Below are 20,927 nucleotides of genomic sequence, written 5' to 3'. Positions count from 1 at the left end.
AGGGAGCTCCATACTTTCGTAGACGCGTCAGAAAAAGCCTTTGCCGCGGTTACGTATCTTAGGACAGTCCACGACTTAGGCATCGACATAAGTATCGTGGCCGCAAAATCAAGAGTCGCTCCTACCAAACCACTGTCGATCCCTAGGCTTGAATTGCAAGGGGCAGTGCTAGGCACTCGCCTAAACGAATCAATCAAGAGGGAATTGCGGTTAAAGGTTCAAACAGATTTCTTTTGGACCGATTCAAAAACAGTTCTAGCTTGGCTTAACTCAGAGCCTAGAACATATAATCAGTTCGTAGCCCTGAGAATCGGAGAAATTTTGGAGTTCAACTCTCCGAAGCAGTGGAACTGGGTAGCATCTGCAGAAAACCCTGCTGACGAAGCTACAAAAACTTGTAAGAAAAAGTCAATATGGTTAAATGGTCCCGACTTTCTCAAAAATTTAGAAATAAAAACACTAACACCAGACATTCCGGACACATTTGAAGACCGGAAAAGGGTAAACACTTCGAGAACAGTGGAAAGAATAGATTATGACGCCATTTCCGTCGAATGGTGTTCCAACTGGCACCGTCTAAAACGATCGGTAGCGTACGCACTAAAGTACTTGGATTGGTTAAAAAGTAAGGCTAAATCCCTGTCATTTTCGACAGCAATCGATAAAGCTACCCTTGACTTAGCTGAGCGCCACTTAATAAAAAAGGCTCAATGGGAAAGCTTTCAAACGGAGATGATACAACTCTCATTGAAGAACCCGATTAATGGCAGCAGTAAAGTTAGGTGCCTGTGCCCTATGTTGGACCAAGATGGGATCATGCGTTCTAGAGGAAGACTTGAACACGTTAAATTTCTTCAATTTAACGCACGTAGCCCTATTGTCCTACCAAAAGGGCATCACATTACAAACCTTATCCTACAACATTATCATGAGAGGTACTACCACCAGAAGAGCGAATCAGTGATGGTTGCAGTTCGTCAAAAATTCTGGGTGATAGATCTCAGAAGCAGTCTTAAGCACGTAATAAACAAATGTCAATACTGCAAAAACGCACGAGCTAAACCAATCCCACCAATAATGGCACCACTGCCAACATGTAGAACAGCAGTGTTTAAAAAACCATTTACGCATTGTGGAGTAGATTACTTCGGCCCCCTATTCGTTACGATAGGCAGACGGTCAGAAAAAAGGTGGGGTGTTATATTTACGTGTTTAACCACAAGAGCAATCCATATAGAAATAGCCATTGATCTAACGGCAAGCACCTTTATTGTTTGCTTAAAAAATTTGCAATACAGAAGAGGAAAGGTATCTTTCCTATACAGCGATAATGGGACCAACTTTGTCGGAGCCGACAATGAGATGAAACAAATAAGATATCGATGTGCCTCAGAAGGCATAGAATGGATCTTTAACCCACCAGGCGCCCCTCATTTTGGAGGTGCGTGGGAGCGAATGGTTGGAGAAATCAAGAGTCTGCTTCCCATGGCTGAGAGTTATAAAGAACACGTTCTCAGATCAATACTAACTGAGATAGAGTTCCTAACAAATAATCGACCATTGACTCACTTAACACTAGAACGAGAAGATGACGAGCCCCTAACTCCAGCTCATTTCTTGCTAGGTTGTTTCCGGCGAGGCAGAGCCGAATATCTCAGATATCACCAAAACAGAATTGGTACGGTCCGATTGGAAAAGGGCCCAGGCAATCACACAACAATATTGGCGACGGTGGATAGCTGAGTATCTCCCAAAGCTTTCTAAACGAGAGAAGTGGACTCAACCGGCCAAACCATTACAAATAGGCGATATTGTCACGTTTCCCGATGAACAAAGGAAAGGAAAATGGTTTAAAGGCCGAATCTGCGAGCTGGTAACTGGCGTAGACGGACAGACTCGTTCAGCACGAATCAAAGTAGGTAATAATTTAGTTAACAGGCCAACTGTAAAACTAGCAGTACTCGAGGTAAAACGAGATCAAACATTTTCAAATTGGGGAAAAAGGAAAGAAACAAATCTTAACGTTATAAAAGCTAAAGCAGAAGAACTAGCAAGTCAAATACCAAAAAGGAAAAAGCTCAAAATTAGGCCCGTATCATGGAGCTCATCCTTAAAATAACAATATACATAGCCGCACTGTTTAGAGTCGAATGCTTATCGATCGTACCTATCCCTGAACCAGGAATATATTTTGATCATATTGGGACACTCCTATTAAAAAAAGGAGCATGGGAAACGACATTCCATACGGGGACACGTCCGGAAAATGATACGGATACGTTACAAACGTTGAAAAAACACTTAACCATAGTATTGAACTCCGTTAATAGTACGGACTCTGAACTCTCGGATCTAAAAGTTACACTTCAGCACGAATGCAACCATGCAATTCAACTAATCCAAGGAATAAGTCACAAAAGGACAAAACGCTCCCGGGGAATATTTGGTATACTAAAAGATTTCATGTTCGGGGGAGACGACATAGACGAGCAATTAGCAGCCTTCAGAGCAGCAGAGGATACAAAAATTACACATGTGTCCGAACGTTTGACCCAAACAAATAAAAAACACAATGAGTTAACAGAAAATTTACGTCACCGAATAGACAAACTCTATGATGGTATAGATGTTCTCAGCAAGGAATTTAAGCATAACAAAAATGAAGTTCTAACAAAGTATATACAAGAAACGATCATGCTTACAACCGCTCTAGTACAAGACATGATAAATAAGTATCACGAAATAGATTCAACCAAATTATATTTAGAGGACGAAGAGATGTTAAAACAAACTATACGAAGAAAGATGGCAAGTCATTATAACGTTTTAGAATACTCGGAAATAACCAATAGGAGAATAGAAGAGGGTGAAATAGTCTTTTCTATCAAAAACATAATTGTATCGATAGAAAATTACGAGATGTTTAAAGTCATAGCCATTCCAAACTTTGCCAATCATACGATTTTAGACATACATGAAAAAATAATAGCCATCAACGAAACTAGTTACTTATACCCGAAGGAAATTTTTAAACTGAACGAATCGCACTACATATCTTCTGAGAAAATAATACAACGAGAACCAGACTGCATAGCATCAGCATTACTACACACAGAAAGTGGTACCAGATGTAGTTCAAAGGAAATAGGGCCAGAAGTCACTGAATTTATACAACTTACAAATCCAAACAGTATTCTGTCCTTCTCTACCAACCCTGATAAGATATTACTAAAATGTAACAAAACACTCACTACCCCAAGCTGCTCAATCGGAATCATAACCTTGTCACTAGACTGTAGCATTTTGACGAGCAAGTTCGAAATACAACCGACGATGCTAATAAAATCTGAGCAAGTTAGAGCATATTTTAAACCCATGTTAAATTTAAGCATATCAAAAGAAGATAAGTCTAACGAAGTAGAATCGGTAACTAGTAACTATGTACTTTTCTCAATAACCATACTAAGTGTTTCTATTACGGTAATCTTGGTTTCCGCGATGTTAATCAAGAAATATCTAAAACAAAATATTGGTCCTCCTCCATGCAGGCCACCCACTTTAAACCTAGAATTGTAACTCCCCTACGAGGACTTACGGGGGGAGGGATGTCGCTGACGACAATTTAGGCTTAAAAAACAAAGCGTTGCTAGGTCAATAAATGCTGACTAGCTACGTTATGCAACGCGCCAGCGATGCGCGCTGGTTTAACGATTAAATGGAAAATAGGCTAAGAAGAATAGACTAAGAAAAATATGCTGATCGACGACGGTCAGCATTTTTAGAGTATAAAATCAATTGAATAAACTAATGAATCGATTACTTGCCAAGAACCAGTTGGTGCGTTCATTATTGTGCTTAAGTCGGCGTGTACTGTGCCTGTCTTAAGCTGCTGCTCCGAAAGACACTTTCGTGTGCGCGACAGATAGCTTCGGATATTGATATCGGATCTTGAATTATGGGAAAGGGAAAATAACAGTTTTTAAGAACAGCTTAAGTGAATGTTTGTCTATACTTGCCGGTTAAAACGTCACTTCGTTACTTTGAAATGATTAAATTTATTCTCAAATTTATGTTCAGTTTTCTACCTTTGGGTATGCTTATTTGGTATTTAATTTTTGATTTTTCTATTTACTTTCCTTTTTAGTTTTTACTTAATGAAAAAAATTAAATATATTTGTCTGAACTAAATTTGATTAAAAAAATTATAATAATCATAAATATCGATAAATAAAACCAAATGCGACGGTAAAATTAGCTTGATAAATTAATAAATTATAAATCAATAAATCTGTCTATACAGGTACTTGCCGATATACGCTATTAACGCGGAAAGTAGGCAATAGCGTCTCTCGACTATTAGCGTCAGTCGAATTTCGTGATTTTCAGTGAAATTATAACGCTTGGAATTTTTCTTAAAGTTGTAGGTTTTAGCCACTAAATTCGTTATTTGATCTGATTCCAACCGAAGATTACAATGTCTTACCTTTGAAAATGGCTTAGAAATTCAATCAACAGGGAATTTATTTTCCATTTGACAATTGATATGACAAATCGGTACAATTTGCTCAAAGAACTGTCAAATTTAGAGTATCGCGTATAACGAAATCGCGTATATCGAGTATGTCGTATATCGGGGAAGACCTGTAATTTTCATCAAAAATTTAACCATCTTAATTTGTTTTCATGTGAAGTCCTTTGAAATCCTCTGGACATCGAATTTGATATAAATGTAGAAGTTATAAATGTAGAGAATATACCGTTGAAGGCTTTCATTGAAATATCATTTATTCCAATTTCACAATTTTGATTAATTCTTACCTTCAAGGAAAGATCCGCTCATATCGTGATATTTGCAAAAGGATAAATTACAATTAGAAACGCCCTTTAACTGATTAGTCAACTGATCTGAATCTGAAATCAACTGGATAGTGTATGCTCATTTACCTCTCACAATATTTTTGCATTAGAATTTATTAGATTTTTTAAACGTAATTTTGTTATTAAGACTAACAGTATATCATAAAATAAGGATCCTTTAGCTAAACTCATTTTCCAAATATCAGTGTCAGTGTATTTATTTCACCGAAAGCTTCAGAGCAAACGCCTCAACATGTCCGTTTGACCCCATGTTCCCCCCGCACGCCTTGTTCTAGCCGGGAATGTCTTTGTACTGCTTCACCATCCGAACCATCTTTTTAAAGCACAGTCAATCCGTTCCATTGTCTTCGTGGTTGAATTTATTCCAATTTCTTTTATTCTCATTTTATTCGGTGTGTGTGTGTGTTGCGATTGTTCCTACTGTGATTCTTCAATGAAAAAAAGGACAAATAGCGCATAAAGACAAAAAAAAAATCGAGCAACCCAAAACGTAACCACCCCACTCCCAAATCATGCTCGTGAATTCGATATCCCACATCCTGCCCTCGGTCGCGGGTTTGGGTTTTTGTTCTCACAAATCTAGACCATTTTCATCCACGACTGCGCGAACACACACGCACAGAGAGCGAAAAAGATAATCCATTCCTTTTGTGCTCATTTTTTTTGTGGACCACAGATGGTTCTGCTGATGGTATGGACTTTTATGTGTCTTTCCTCTTTTTCGGCCAGTTGATTCATAGTTTTTTGGCGGATTTTTTGTTTTAACGTTGACACAAGAAGACAAAGAAAACAAATTCACCCCTATATAAGGGAATAAACCATTAACCATCTTACTGTCCTAGAAGAGTGCCATTTGTCTTTGTACCAGGGGCCGTTTTACTGGCGGTTTTGCTGTGCGAATTCGCACACAACGAAAGGGAAACGAGCGCGCGATATTTTAATGTATGGAAATGTGTTCTTTTCTATCGGGGGGATACGTTCTATGAACACAACGCCCCCGAAAGAGCACAGGAAAAATAGATTATGAATATAGACAAGCGTGTTCTATTCGTAAATTATTCTTCGCCACCCCCTCACCGGTGGTCCGTGCAGTTTAGCGTCAATCAATCAGCGCTTAATTGCGCTTTGGTCTACATTTAACGGGATTGGCGCGCTTCCCCATTTCGGAAAATCCAGCGCACTTATGCAAACTTATTCCTTTCAGCTCTTTCCAGTTGGCTGGCAATACGTTCCCCAAAATGGCTATAATTCATCCGGATTAATGTGCCGTGTTTGTTGGTGATTTGTGCCGAGAATCGACCGCCGGGGACACCACACTCTGATCGATTTTGCCGGTCCCAAAAGTCGGGCACATTGGCGGTGGTCGACTAAAAGCTTGCAAAAAGCTTTCATGCAAAAGCAGGTCAAGACGGTATCGGGTTTAATGCGCCGCTCCATAGCCTACGGTGACTTATTTCTTGAGCGTGTAGTGGTGATTGGCATGGATATACAGGCGAGCACGCACTGGCGGCACCATAAAGCGCAGCTGAGACAGCGAAGGGAGGACCGCCTAATTGATGTTGCGACAGGTCATCGTCGTAGCAAACTTTCTGTATCAATTTCACGGTTAAATCTCACGCACTATCCTTTTTTTATGTGCGGGAAAGGCTCCTCCCTTTCAGAAAAGTGTCGATCGGCGATGCGTTCCATGTCGATCGAGCGATCGGATTGTAGCATCCGTTAAATGGGCCGAGATTTCAAAACGGAATCCAAACAAGATCGCGCTCGATTGTGTTCGAGATATGGGAGCGAGCCGGGAGGCAATTTCGTAAAGCACTCGCTCTGGCTCTGGTTGGGAGATACGCATATAATTTGTTCAACACTTGCCGTGCCTTATCTTGTGGCAATCTTTTGCCCTGAGGGAGGGATGCAAGCAAAGATAGGTAGCAAGACTTCCTGTGCATGTTCTGGTGTTGCTACTTCTTCTGTGCTGCCCCCGGCGGAGCATAAAAGAACCACACACATACACACACACACGTATGAGACACAGAAGAGATTAATCACAATCAGTGGCGGGAGCCCTTATCTCTCGGGCTCGGGGGAGAGGTTCTCGGGATCTAATTTTTTAATAAAGCAATGAACTAATTTTGAAGCACATTATTCACACTGTTTGTATTTCACCGCTCCCGCGAGCTTCCTCTTGAATGATGATGATGATGCAAGTGATGATGATGCTTTTACAACGCTGGAGATGTAAAAAAACGGGGAAGATTCGTTGGAGCGCCTGCAGACATCCAGAAATCGGAGCGTCCATCATTCGTTCGGCTTTGCTTTGTGTGTCATTTGAAACCGACCGAACCGAACTGGCAGTTGGGTGGTCAGGGGTCAGCAAATAGGGTCAAGTATCGACGATTATTTTTAGGGCTTCTTGGATAGGGAAATTTTGATGTAAAACTTATGAAAAGTTCAACAACTTTTTCAAGCTAATTTAGTACTAGGGTAACTGTACCAGTTTTCGGCACGCTAGTGCAGCAGTTTCACAAAAACTGCTCGCACATAAACATTTTTTTATCATTTTTAATGAAAGTTATGTTATTCTGGTTGATAAACTATCATAGTATGTTACACTATTTTTCATTTGCCGATTCAAAGCTCTTTTTCATAAATATTCGTGAAAATGCAAACATTGATTTTGCTCCTATTTTCGGCAGTTTGTTCCTATATTCGGCAGCGCGAATACGGATCAGAAAATGTTTTTATCAATGTAAATATGTACAAAAAAAAATTAAAGCAATTTAAAACTCTTACTTTCCTAAGATTGGTGTTAAACATCACTCTAATTATTAATTTTATGTTGCTTATTTTGGTCCGTTTTAACAGCCATTTTGATGCGACGTTTAAACAGAGCAGCCATTGAACAAAATTGACAGTTCGATGGTTATAGCGCACGGTGCGAACTGGCTTACAAATATTTATTTTTCTCTTAAGTTAGTGCACTGTTTGTCGTAAAATTGGTGATATTTGGTACAAGAAAGGTCATATTACGTGCCGACATACGCAATGTAGTGCTCTGATCAATTTTAAAAGGAATATTCAGCCAAATCCAAGGTGTGTTATTGTTCCGAGTTCCGGCAGCAGCCCACAACATTGAGCTGTCAAAAAAGAACATTTACGGTGTACCTATTTTCGGCAGCATTTAAAGTGAAAAATAACTTGTTTATCGTGATTTTAAAATTCCGAACAAGTTAGAATAAGTATAAATAAATAATAATAAGCATAAAATCTTTAATATACACCACTTTTTCATTGTTTTACTGTTCTGATTCTCTTAATCACAAAACCTGCCGAACCATTGGCTGACAGCAAAGTTGCCCAAAAAAAGCACAATTTATTTGATATTTTGAAAAATACGTAATGAATGGTGTGAAACTTCGTATGTGAATATCAAATAAGCAAGCTTTCACTACAACGTTGTGTTTTGTGAAAATTTTTACCGCATTTGTGCAGAATTTCACGTTTTTAGCTACCCTGCCCAAAATTTGGTACAGTTACCCTACTAAAAGAAAACTAAAGAATTCTGACAGATGTCATCTTGCCGTATCTTGGTTCTTTTAAATAGACTAACACTAATCACTAAACACTGCTTCTAAGGAAGTATTTGTTTTTGTATTGTAGCTTAAGATATTGAATAATTTTGGACTTATTTTGGACAGTTATATTTCATCCACTGATCCTTTTACATTTTTTTATTGAATTTACATTCTTAATTCATATTATTGAAATGGAAGAACTTTTAAAAGTATCTTCTTGTCGGAGGTTATGAATCTACGTTTAAACTTAGTGGTTAGAGCTTTTTTTATAGAAAGATTAGTAATTAAAAGCCTCATCCCTTTGGTTTTATCCAGTGATCCAACCTCTATGTAATCGAGTTGTTTCCGCTGCAAGAAGTATCAGCTAATTTCCAGGATTTTTCCTGGATTTCCATTTCAACTGTCATATCAACCGTTGAAGACTCTCCTGATCCCAACGATCCACTTGTTTGCCGGCCACTGGACTGCTCGGTTCCTGTTTATACTAGCCACGCGATCTAGTAAATAGGGGGCTAGGGACGACTTTCCTGTCTGTGGACATACGGTAGCCACCAAACGGCTTCCAAACAAAAACCCATCACAGAACGTCAGCACCAAACCTCGCTCTAGGAGCTCTCGGGCTCAGTGGATAGAGCAGCCGGGGCCCTGGCGACTATTAATATTAATTACAACCCCATACACACATAGCGCACTGCGCACCGCGGCGGCCCCTTTCTACACCGTATTCGTGTTCGATGCGCTTGGGTCATGTTGTTATGGTTTTTCTCTGTAACGCCACTCCCAACTCGGGGACAGGGAAGCAACGAGACAGCTGTTTTTCCTTTGTAAAGGAAGGTACTGAGGGGGGAAAAATGTCGTGCACCAGTTTTGAAACTTTTTGCTTTTGCTAATGCATTGCAGTGGGACACCTCCATGCTCCTTCGGCTACCCCCCCATTATGATAGGAGAGTGCAGTCACCAGATAAGAGTTGTAATTAATCCAATTTACTAACATTCTCGCTGTTTATCGCGCCCTCCTTTCTCCACTGCTACTTCCATGTTCGCTATTTTCTCACCCACTTTGGACTAGAGTATATACTACTACCTTCTGTGTTAGGGCCACACACAGCCACACACACACTTCCCTTCCGAGTTAACAGCGAAACAGAATGTGAATCGTTTTTTGTTCTGCTATTTACTCAACATTCTTGGAGGCGCTGGAATGCACAGATGTGGCCATGTGTGTGTGTGATAGAATTTGGGGCTTTTTTGCTCCCGTTAGTAACAAAAACACATTCTTTCGTGGCCGCCACCACTACTTACTCTGAGGTGCTCAACTGTCCGACGCCGTTCCAATGATGATGAAGATGAAGATGATGTACTTGTGCAAACGACAGGACAGGAAGATGAGAGAAAAAAGCCCGGCATATTTTGTGGTTAATTCAAATTAATTGCCTTCCCAATGAGTACGCATGCCAAATGTGGGGTGGGGACCGAAACTGTGTGTGTGTGTGACTGCTTCTCATAACGAATTATCGCTGTCGATGAACCGTGGTTCAAGTGGCGCATTAAATCACACGCCCGACGGCAAACATGGTTAAAAGCGCAAAGAGCCCCAAAGAGAACACTTTTCTGTGTCTGTTTCTTTCAATTTTTTTTTTTATTTTTTTTTTTGCTTCGATTCCGTTCCGTTCAATTTTAACGTCATCGTCGTCGAAAACCGGCGACTCATCTTGCAACTCAAATGAAATTAATTGATCGTTACCAGGGCACAGCAAGGAAGAAAAAAGATCATGCAAACTCAATGTAAAGAACAGAGAGAGAGAGAGAGAGAGAGAGAGAGAGAGAGAGAGAGAGAGATGTTTCATAAATTTTGTATAATGCTCCCACCGCGTTGCTGGCCAGGATTAGCTCATGTCATGTTGGATGCAATGTCTAAATATAAACCACGCAAACTAGAAGAGTCAACGAAAGGAAAAATGTTTCTCTTGTTGTCTCTCTTTCTTGCTCTAAATTAATAAGGTTTTTTTTTCTATTGTCACGGTGGGTTGTTGCTACCGAATTTAACTGAACTTTGTTGTACTAGGAATGAATAAGTGGCAATGATGACAGGTTAATGCCACTAGAAGGAGGGGTGGATTATATTAATTCACTCAATTTGATGGGGATTATTTAAAAAGAAACGAGAGGAGGGAAAAAGGACACTTTGCCAAAACGATTAACACCCAAACGGACCGATGTTTGTTTAGCGAAGATCAGAAGATCTCTCTGAGGTGTTTTTTCCATCTTCTTCTTGTAATCCTCGGGTTCAACGACAAGCAAACTACAAGAGGATGTCGTGAATTAACCACCAAGACGTGTGCCTCAATCAACAAATCAACAGTGGAGGATTTTTTTTATTAAAAAAATCGTGGTAAAATTAAGAAGTAACAGGAAAAACATACAAAATTCCCACGTCGTGCGCGCTGTGAAGAGCGTACAATATATTGACCTCTTTTATGCCCTCCGGTTGTGTGTGAGTGCAATCAAGATGAGTCATTTTTTTCTGTTTCGATTGCATGATAAAAATTCTTTCAGCAAGCTTCGGGCAGAGCTCAACTTCGAAAGGAAGTAAAAAGAATTTTAATCGTTCATTTGTTTTGTGTGCACTTCCTATTTCTTTTTTGTTAAAGGGAGAAGCATGAATTGCGAAATTACCTTTAAGATGAGGTAATGCTTATTCTTGGTCTTATTAAATCATCTTCCACCTAGCCAAAGCACACGAAATCGTGATTGATGAGCTTGATGAGTTGATGCACTTTAACAAACAATTGAGCGTGCAATACAATATGGCATATGATCATGATTCGTACGATCGGCTGCATGTTGAAATACCCGACCCGCACAGAAAAAGAGGGCAACAAATTAAGCAATCCAACGAGAACGATTAATATCTCAATCTGACAAACGTTCCTTATTGCCTTTGCCATTGTCAATAAGCAATTGGGTTGTTTCGTCGATCACTATCTGCAACCGTCAAAGGTCAAAATCAAAGGCAAATATACATATAAACATCGGCATACCAATTACACAACACGTGGTTGTTGTGCGGTGCTGAAAAGGGATTTGCCTGTGTCTGCACTGCCCCAAAGGAAACCTGAAATTGAAATGTTTTGCCTTCCCCGCGTTTGCTGCTGCTAATAGTGTCAAATTTGTCTTACAAGCCCGGCCCGACAGGCAACAAACGCACCTGCACTGGCTGCAGTCACCATCCTCGCTGCTGGTGGTTGCCTTTTGCTACAACTATTTTATCGTGAATGTGCAACCAAGAATCATGAGCTCTTTCGCACGGTAAATTCAAACTAGCTTGACTGCATACAGAGGGAAGGGCTGATAGAGAGAAGTGGCTGAACAGGAAAGGTAAAGCAACAACTTAATGCTTCTCGTTTTTTTGTGTAATAAGTGCATATGGGTTTCTGCACTTTCTTTCGGAAAACATTCATACTGCGAAAAAAAATAAGAAGCATTCAAACAGGGAGCCCCATTTAAAATGCACCCGAGAACTACTCTCACTCATATGCCGAGATTTGCAATTTTGTTTACATTTCTTCTACATTTTCTGCATTGCTATTGCGCGTATGCTGCTGCTGCTAATGTACGCTTAGAATGTGTATTTTAGTACTTCGACCGACGGAGAATGTCGTCCGTGAAGTGGAGCTACGGCTGTGTTTACCTTTATTCATGAGCGTACACCGTTGGTTGGTTGGTTGGCGAAAAGGTAATTTATTCCACACGGTAAGACTATCTTGATTCTTGAATTTTAACGGGCAACATTTTTTTCCCCCGTACATCATCTTGGTTTAAGCCTTGGTTTTTTGCAAATATTTTTTCTGAAGAACATGATTTACATGTTGGTGAAAGTTCAAGTGATGTCTTGGTCGTGAGAAGATCGACAGATGTTTGTTTGGACATGTGTGTGTGTTTTTTTTGCCTATTTTTATGCTCAATTTACGCAATTTGAATATCATACAAAAATGAAATGCATCACAATGAATTGTTGAAACATTTTTATGAATATTGTTATCGATCGATCGTGCATGAAGCATCCATTTTGTATCCGTTTTTGACATCAACATATCCCAAAAGGTAATTTATATTAAATATTTATTATTGTCTTGTCCTACAATAACTGTTCATTTCCTTCAAATAACCAATATCTTACGAAACATCCGATATATTACGACTTTTCCTCTCAAATTGCACTCTCTTCGCACGTATCTCGCCCAGTGTAAATGCACCCTCACATCATCTCAACGACACAAAAGTCCTAACAAGCCACCAAGAAAAAGGCATTCAAAGGGAACGAGTTTCTGCAGTCCCGCTAATTACTCTGCTAATATGATTTACCGGGGCTTTTCCTTTCACTTGCATCCCACCACCCGAGAGGGGGGCAGGTTTCGCTTGGCTGTTGGTTGGATTCCTCCCTCAGGGTTTCCTTTCCCACAGTTTTCCCCTCATCAAACTCTGACCCATCCCACGATCCATTCATCGTGATCTTACAATTACACCCGACATAACTCTATTTCTCATCCTCTCCGTTTGTGTGTGTGTGTGTGTGTGTGTGTGTGCAAAAATGTCACTTGTCTTGCCCACGATCGCAAACCACCGGTTTGCCTGAGTTTTCAAAAACAGACCGGCGAAGACTTGCCCGTTGAGTTAATAAAGTGAAAATGAGGATCTCTTTAATCGAGCGCATCGCACCCCACACCGACAACCGGTGCGGACCTTTTGGCTGATGTGGAGGATCATTCTTGTTCGAAGCACGAATTCGCTTCACAGTCCATTGATTTAGGTACGGTCCTTCACACAACAATTGCACTTCACTTTCTGCTTCCCTGCTCGAACCGCGAGTGCGAGTGCAGTCGTTCGCAAGTACGCGCGCAAATTGCAAAATTCCTTCGTTTTTTTTTTCTTCTCTTGCAGATCGAACCCATGCGTCACCCCGTGCGCGAGCAAAACAGCCAGTCCGCGCCGCGCGCCAGGCCTGCCATGTCATCGTTTGTCGGAGGTTTACTGACTTTAATGATGACACTTTCTTTGCACAGCTGCCACAACGGTATGAGACATCGGGCTGCTGCATCGCGGCGCAAGTTTCGCGAAGACGCTCGTTTTCTTCTTGCAAAAACGTACCTTCTTGCTGTTTGCTTGCCAGCCTGGTAGTGGTGTGTGGTGGTGGTAGTGGTGGTGGTGGTGGTGGTGCAGGAGACACCCCGTAGGGCTTCACTCTCAGCAGGGAAGCGGCACCGGTTGTGGCAGTGTCATAAAAATTAGCCACATTTGTCTGCCGCCGGTCCCGGCTCTCGATCGCCGCTTCTGGTGGTGCACACCACGCCGAACTGCTTCGAACGGTCAATATTTAAGCAAAATTATGCATGCAAAATTGATAATTGTATGCCATCATAAACGCAACGGCGCGCTTTTTGAAGCATCCCGCGTGTCAGCCAGCGGTCGAAACAAAAGCGCAAAACCCCGGCGATTCAACAAACAAAAAAAAAGGAACAAACTGGAAACCAACGCAACAACTCATTCCGTATGCAAAACCTCCCTTGCATGCATGCCGAGCGGGAAGAAGGACCCTTTTGGATGCCTCCTCGGTATGCGTGATTTGCGCGCACTGTGGATAAACAGTCGCGGCAAAAGGTTAACGCAAGCAAGAGGTGTGCAAATCCCTTTGGACATTTGGACGTGCACGCGTGAAGGTGACTTACAGTGGCCGGCAAAATAAAGTGGCCACTACTTACATTTTTACATTTTTCTAATTTTTTTTCGTTAAAAGTGAAGCTATCTTTGTGTTATATTTTTTTAAACAATCTTCATTCTTTGCTCTTAAATGTGCAATCAAAATTTATTGAAAAAATCAAAGGTTTACCAGTACCAAAAATATTTTTAAAAAAATTAGTCCAAATCACACTGACAAAAAAAAGTGCCCACATGAATTATTTTCAACAAATTGATTTATTAAACACAAACAACAACTATTTAATATTTTATGTGCCCCCCTTTGGATCTTAGGACTAACTGCAAGCGCTTTGGCATACTCTCCACTAGATTTTCTATATGATTTGGGTCAAGATTTTCCCAGGCGTTCTCTAGGGCTTCAAAATATTTATCTTTATTAGTTACGCCAGTTTTTTTCACTCTATCATCGAGAATGGCCCACAAATTCTCGATGGGATTTAGATCAGGACTTTGTGGAGGCCATTCAAGCGGTTTTATGCGACATGAGTTGAAAAAAGTTTTTGTTTTCTTCGCGGTATGTTTGGGGTCGTTATCTTGCTGAAACACAAATTTATTTTCTAGACCTGTTTTTATTAGAGATACCTCTAAATTTTCTTGTAGGATGGTAATATAAGTATCAGCTGTCATAATGCCGTTGATTCGCACCAGGCTTCCTACCCCTCCCCAAGAAAAACACCCCCAAACCATAACATTGCCCCCTCCATGTTTCACCGTTCCTTGGATGTTGCGCTCTTGAAGCTCCTCACCTGGTTTACACCACACATGGGACCGCCGTTTTCGGTTAAACAGTTCAAATTTAGACTCATCTGTCCAAAGAACAGTTTTCCAAAACTCGAGCGGCTTATCCGCATGCTCTTGAGCAAATTTGAGCCGTTTTGATTTGTTAGCCTTACTGATGAAGGGTCTTTTCTTGGCTAATTTGCTATTGTACCCCTGTTCTATGATGCGACGGCGAATCGTTCGATCGGATATATTTAACTGAAGTGTATTTTTGATTTCAAGGACTGTTACTTTAGGGTTTTTCTTCACTTCGCGCACGATCCTGGTGTCTGTTTTGCTATCTGTTATTCTCTTCCTACCTCGGCCTGGGCGATCTACCACTGAACCTAACGTACTATATTTTTTAAAGATTTTTCCAACTGCTGATTTGCTGATGCTATACTTGCCAGCAACAGCTCGATGTGATTCCCCGTTCTGAACATCGCGAACAACTAATTTTCGGACAGCCAGAGGAATTTGTTTTGTGTTGTTTTCCATTTTGTGCAACTGAGGCAAATTGTCCAAAATTAAAGTACGAATCCACTTCAATGCCAAATGCTAATGCATGCAACCGGTCGCTTGCCTAAACACCTCATGTCAACAAAAAATCTGTCAAAACAAAACGATAAAAACGATAAGTTTGATCGATTTGCATAGTGGGCACTTTTTTTTGTCAGTGTGATTTGGACTAATTTTTTTAAAAATATTTTTGGTACTGGTAAACCTTTGATTTTTTCAATAAATTTTGATTGCACATTTAAGAGCAAAGAATGAAGATTGTTTAAAAAAATATAACACAAAGATAGCTTCACTTTTAACGAAAAAAATTAGAAAAATGTAAAAATGTAAGTAGTGGCCACTTTATTTTGCCGGCCACTGTATGTGGCCCGCTCGATCGCTCCATTAAGATGCTTTATGCGCCTTCCCCTCCTCCCATTGGTGTTGCGAGGGTGGGTGCTGCGACAGTGGATGATCGTGCACCCCAAAAACAATTCCCCATTCAACTGTCAACCGACGGGCGAAAGTGTGTGTGTGTGTGTCCCTTGCGTACGTACGCAAACCTCTCAAGATGACTCAATTTACCTTCGCGTCTTATCTCCCTTTGGTGTGGTGTGGTGTCCATTGGGCGAGTGCGCGTCCGGATGAGTTATCGTGTTACTGTGGCAAGCGGAGGGGTGGGGGAAACAACACACATTTTCGCACCCAATGAAGCACGCACACGGAATGGAAAGTGAGTCATGGTTCCACTTTGTAAAAATCTTCTTGCGATCGGCTGCGCGCACCACACGACGGTGTTTCATATTTCGCGCCTTTCAATGGTCGGTGCTTATCAGGCCGGGTCAGTTGCAAGTGGCAGGCAGGTCATCTCATCTGCCCCAGCGGCGCGGCGATCGTTTCTAGTGCGGCAGATCGCTTCAACTTCAAGTAGGTGAATAATTTCCCCAGAACGCGATTATTGCACAATTGTTATTTTGCGTGTTCAAAAACAGATCTTGGAAATTCCCGCTTGAGTCATTATTAAAAATAATGAAAAGGAATACCGTCCAAGATCCGCTCTCTTTACATTTTACTCTATATTTGTTTACTCTAGCCGCTTTACCAAGTAGCCGGCATTGAATCAACCTCACGATCACTATAATTATCGACTGATAGGGTTTTGTTGCAGATTGAATGGTACTGATTGAACGATGATCTTGCACTACAAACTAGCAGCAAAGCTCGATCGATCAGAGTTTAACAAGCACGTCATTATAGCTGCCCCCGTAGTAATCAGAATTTTACGATGCAAACCGATTGAGTCATGAGGATCTAATTTCAGAGGTAATCATATCAAGGCTCTCGGTGAAGCATCATCACCATCATCAGCTAATCGATTTTGTAAGGAATATTGTTAGGTTATACTTGATCTTCAGGTTGCTTGAGGTGAAGACATGATTATCAGGAGATCTTCTGAAGTGACCATTTATATTACCCGTGTTGATATCCAGCATGCATCTTATTTAAGCCTGCAATCTATTCTACGATTAGTGTTCGGAGCAAACAGTCCAAGTCCTGGTTCTGATGATCCAATTGATAAGGAGTGATCGTGATCTTCAACTGGAGCTTTTCTGAGGATTTCACGTCCATGATATTCATAAAGTCACGTCGCTAACTAGATATTGAGCATTGTTGACTGCAAAGATCTTAACATCTGAATTAAAAAAAAACTTTGATGTCCTTCAATCCATGTTCTAAGCCAAGATCTGGAACGTAAACCTTACTGATGTGGATTTAGACGCTTTGGGAAGCAGTTAAACGCCCCTGGGAGATATAAGGTTTTAAAGACGTTCCAAATCAACCAAATTTGCCACAAAAAGCAATACAATACAAAAAGCAATAGCAATTCTTGTTTTGCGGTAAAAATCTTGCTTATATCATGTGGAACTTCTACGCTGCTTAAAAGCTGCATAAGAGCTGCCCTTACGGTATGATGATTAAAAATGGCTGTTTTAAAACGCTACAATGTAGCAATTTTGGGTGTGATGTACCTGTTTCCCAATTTGCCCCTCTTTCCGCTACCTACCTCATACTGTTCCACGCATCCTTGAAGCTTCCCTGCTCGAACCAATGCCTCCGCTCGTTCGAGAAGGTGCGTGACGAACTGATGATCGGGCCCACTTCCTCCTCCGAACCATCGACACCCGTTTTCCGATGGTGCTTGTAATGATGCGCATGATGCGAGCGAGGATGCTGCTGCTGCTGGTGATGATGATGATGATGATGACTGTGATGGTGCGCTTTTTGCTGCTGCTGCTGATCTGCCCCGGTCACGGTGTGCGCCCGGTACGGGTCCCGTTCGGCGGCGGCCACCAGCGTCGATTCCGTCGAAGGATTTGGCACCTTTGCTGGCCGCTGTTTCAAGTAGTGCTGCTCATGCCGAACGTGATGCATGCGGTACCGGCCCGCTGCTGGGGTGTCGCGGGCAGGCTCCCAGCGCATTAAATTGGCCGGCGCCGGCGGAATGTTGCTGGCAGAGGAGGAGGAAGACGGTACGGACCAGGCGACCCGATTTGCCGTCCCCTCTCCACCGCCCGCCACACCCAGCCACTCGTCACTGTCGTCGTCATAATTAATGTCACTGTCACCGGCGGCCCCGACCGCCGACGCCGCATCGACGAAGCCGACACACATTTTCACTTTCAAAAATAAATGCAGAAGCAGCAGAAACCGAAAGGCCGCACTTTTCGTAATCGCCATGGATGATTTCATGATTAACCCCGGCTCAGACAAACACAGAACAACGATCACACACACACGACACTTAGACACACTGATTAGCACACTTGCACGAGCACTTCGGGACAACGCTCGTGTGTAGCCTTGCGCGGGTTTTTATTTAAATTCACTGTATAGATTTCTATTTCCAATGATTATGTTTCACTCTGCTTTACGCTCCTTTCGTCGAAGCCAAAGCGAAAGAAATTTTGAAATAAATACGGGACCGGCACTTTAGAACACACGTGTTCTACACACGCAAACACTTGTCACTCGGCACGTGGAGCCCACCTTGTCTGCGGCTCTGTCAATCATCGATCAATCAGATCGAAAGCGTGGCAAATGGGTGGGGGGGGGGAACGAGATCACGCTCTTCTTCTTTACAGTATAAACACATCAGGCACACATGTGTGTGCTCAAAAAAAAAAAAATAAAGGAAAAATGAGGGAAATGTGTACTCCTCTTCTCGCTGACTCACTCTTTCTCCTTTCTTGGCACTCGCACTAACCGATCCGTTTGGTTTATTCCTGACCAAGTTTCAACCAAGATTCTTTAATTGCACTCGCCTCATACACGTACTGCACACAGCATTTCTCCTGCAAAGATCGATCGGAACGCATTGGAGGTGGAACGAGAATTTACCTTCAGCAGCACCACCGAGCGGACCCAGTTTCCATTGCTCCGAATTCCGCTTCACCTCAATGATAACGATCCTCTCCTCTGTCTGCGCCCACACTGCTCGCGCGGGTGCGAATTGACATTAAGCACTCCGTGGGCTGTGGGTTTAGGATGTAATTATAACTATTTTTTGTTAAATTACACTCACTTTTTAAGGGAGAATGATTTATTTTACAAAGCGAGAAGCTTCATTTAAATAAGTGTGTAAATAAGGAATATTTATTAATGATTCCCTTTCACAAATTGTAAAAAAAAGGGAGCGCAATCTTTAACGTGCGTCCATTTTCCATTGCACATTACCTCTTTCCCCCCAAAAAAAGTAAAAGTACATTATGAGCTAAGTTCGAAAGCGTCATTCTTCCAATACACGATTGTATTGCCTTTCTTTTGGTTGAGCAACAAACTTTACAATGGGTTTTGGTTTGGTTTTTGGTTTGGTTTTTGCCCGCAAGCATCACCGCAGCTGTGCTTTATTCGGGCGAAGCAAAGAGAAACATTATCTGTTGTGAAAATTATGAAAAGAACAGGCCAAAACACTGATGTATTTAAAATAAAATAAAAATAACAAACAATCAATGAATAATGCAACAACGCGCGCGCGCACACACACAGACACAGCACAACGGAACGCAATCCCCGTTAACGATCGTGATTATTTATAAAATCATCTACCTCATCCGTTCCCCACTGTGGCTGGGCGAATTGGGCGAAAAGAACAAGCAACACAAGAAGCAGGGCGCATAAGGATCGAAATAAAATATTGGGATCCTTGAGCGGTTCAGGACGGCCAGAGAGGAAAGGAGGGAACACTGTCTCTTGAAGCAAGCCCCAACCACAAACACACACACACACACACACACACACACACACACAGATAGGGGCAGACCACGTTTTAATCATACAAAAAATTAACAACACCGCGTATCACTGACAAGATTTAATCTTTTTTTTTTTTTTTGCTTCCGTCGCAGTTTTAAGCACGGATTGAGCAGAAAATTCACTTTAAGCTGGTCAAACAGCAGTGGATAAGTAAACGAACGGTAATGTGATGAAAACGGAGGGCCAAAAAAACACGATCACATTTACGGAGGGCTTTTTTTTACTAAATTACACACATAATCACTTACTCTCGATCGAAACCAATTCGTGGTGGACTGAGAAAAAGACGAAAAAAAAATGGTACTGCACCCGGCCAGAAGGACACTTCTACACTTCACACGCCACCGTCTTAGCTCCTGAAAAGCTGGAAAGGTGGTGAGATAATATGCTCACGCTTCAACGCAAACCCAGGGGGCGAGGGGGTGGATTGCACGCGGCCACAGACAGCACAATAAATTCATTCAAGCGTATGATTTGATTTGAATCACATTTCCACTCACGCTGACCTTTCTTTCCTCTTGCGTTCTTTATGTTCTCGCGCAATCTTCACAATCGTTTTCTTTCCCATCTGCTAATTCTACTCCGTTTACACTTTGTGAACGTATTTTTTAACGTTGTTTCCCTCTTTTTTACCAATCTCAACTCACACAATGCTTGAATTCTTGAACTTCACACACATTCGATATCCTTTTGGTGTTTTTTTTTTTTTTTTTTGCTGTTGCTACATTTTTGTGTACGAGGAGCGTGCTCCTTTGTAGCGATGATGTTAGCCGTACGCGATTCTTTACGTACCCCGGGATGGGATGTGATGAAGAAAATCGAGCCTGCCTCGAGCTCTCGAGGGCGGTCTGTACGCGCGCGAAAACCCGACGTATCTGGTCGAGGAAGTCAGTAGAAATAGCTGAAGAGAGCGACCGTGCTGCTCTCGTTTGCCGTGTGCCGGGCCGAACGGGTGCGGGTAGGATGAAAAGTGACCTCGTTGGTGGTGGATCGTTCGGTTGTGGCTGCGGTTCATTTCAAGCTAATACTGTGTGTGAGTTATTTTGCGAGTTGTTACGAGGAGTTTGATAAAAAAATATATAAATTATATTATATCTACAAAAGAAGCATTTAAAATCGTTTTTAATGGAAATGCTTAACGTTAAAGCTTAA

The 20,927-nt window shown here is 41.6% G+C and overlaps 1 protein-coding gene across 7 annotated transcripts in view; it reads right to left on the bottom strand.

The window, feature by feature from the left end:
• LOC121595652 overlaps window positions 1–20,719 on the bottom strand; it is a 61,410-nt gene extending 40,691 nt beyond the window's left edge. The window contains exons 1-2 of one of the 7 annotated variants that reach the window (XM_041919780.1): window positions 20,409–20,719; window positions 17,527–18,398 (exon numbers count right to left, since the gene is read on the bottom strand). In XM_041919780.1, coding sequence (XP_041775714.1) covers window positions 17,527–18,212 — 686 coding nt within the window. In that variant the 5' untranslated portion in view covers window positions 18,213–18,398; window positions 20,409–20,719. Of the gene's footprint in view, window positions 1–17,526; window positions 18,815–20,281; window positions 20,385–20,408 lie in introns of those variants that run through there. The other 6 variants (XM_041919778.1, XM_041919779.1, XM_041919781.1 and 3 more) reach the window with 6 other exon arrangements.
• Between the last annotated feature and the right edge of the window lie 208 nt (window positions 20,720–20,927).

This window comes from Anopheles merus, chromosome 3R (genome assembly GCF_017562075.2).
Source record: "Anopheles merus strain MAF chromosome 3R, AmerM5.1, whole genome shotgun sequence".
NCBI classification, from domain to species: Eukaryota; Metazoa; Arthropoda; class Insecta; order Diptera; family Culicidae; genus Anopheles; species Anopheles merus.
The sequence above is the reverse complement of the archived record's forward strand: the minus strand, read 5'-3'. Positions and strand labels throughout refer to the sequence as shown.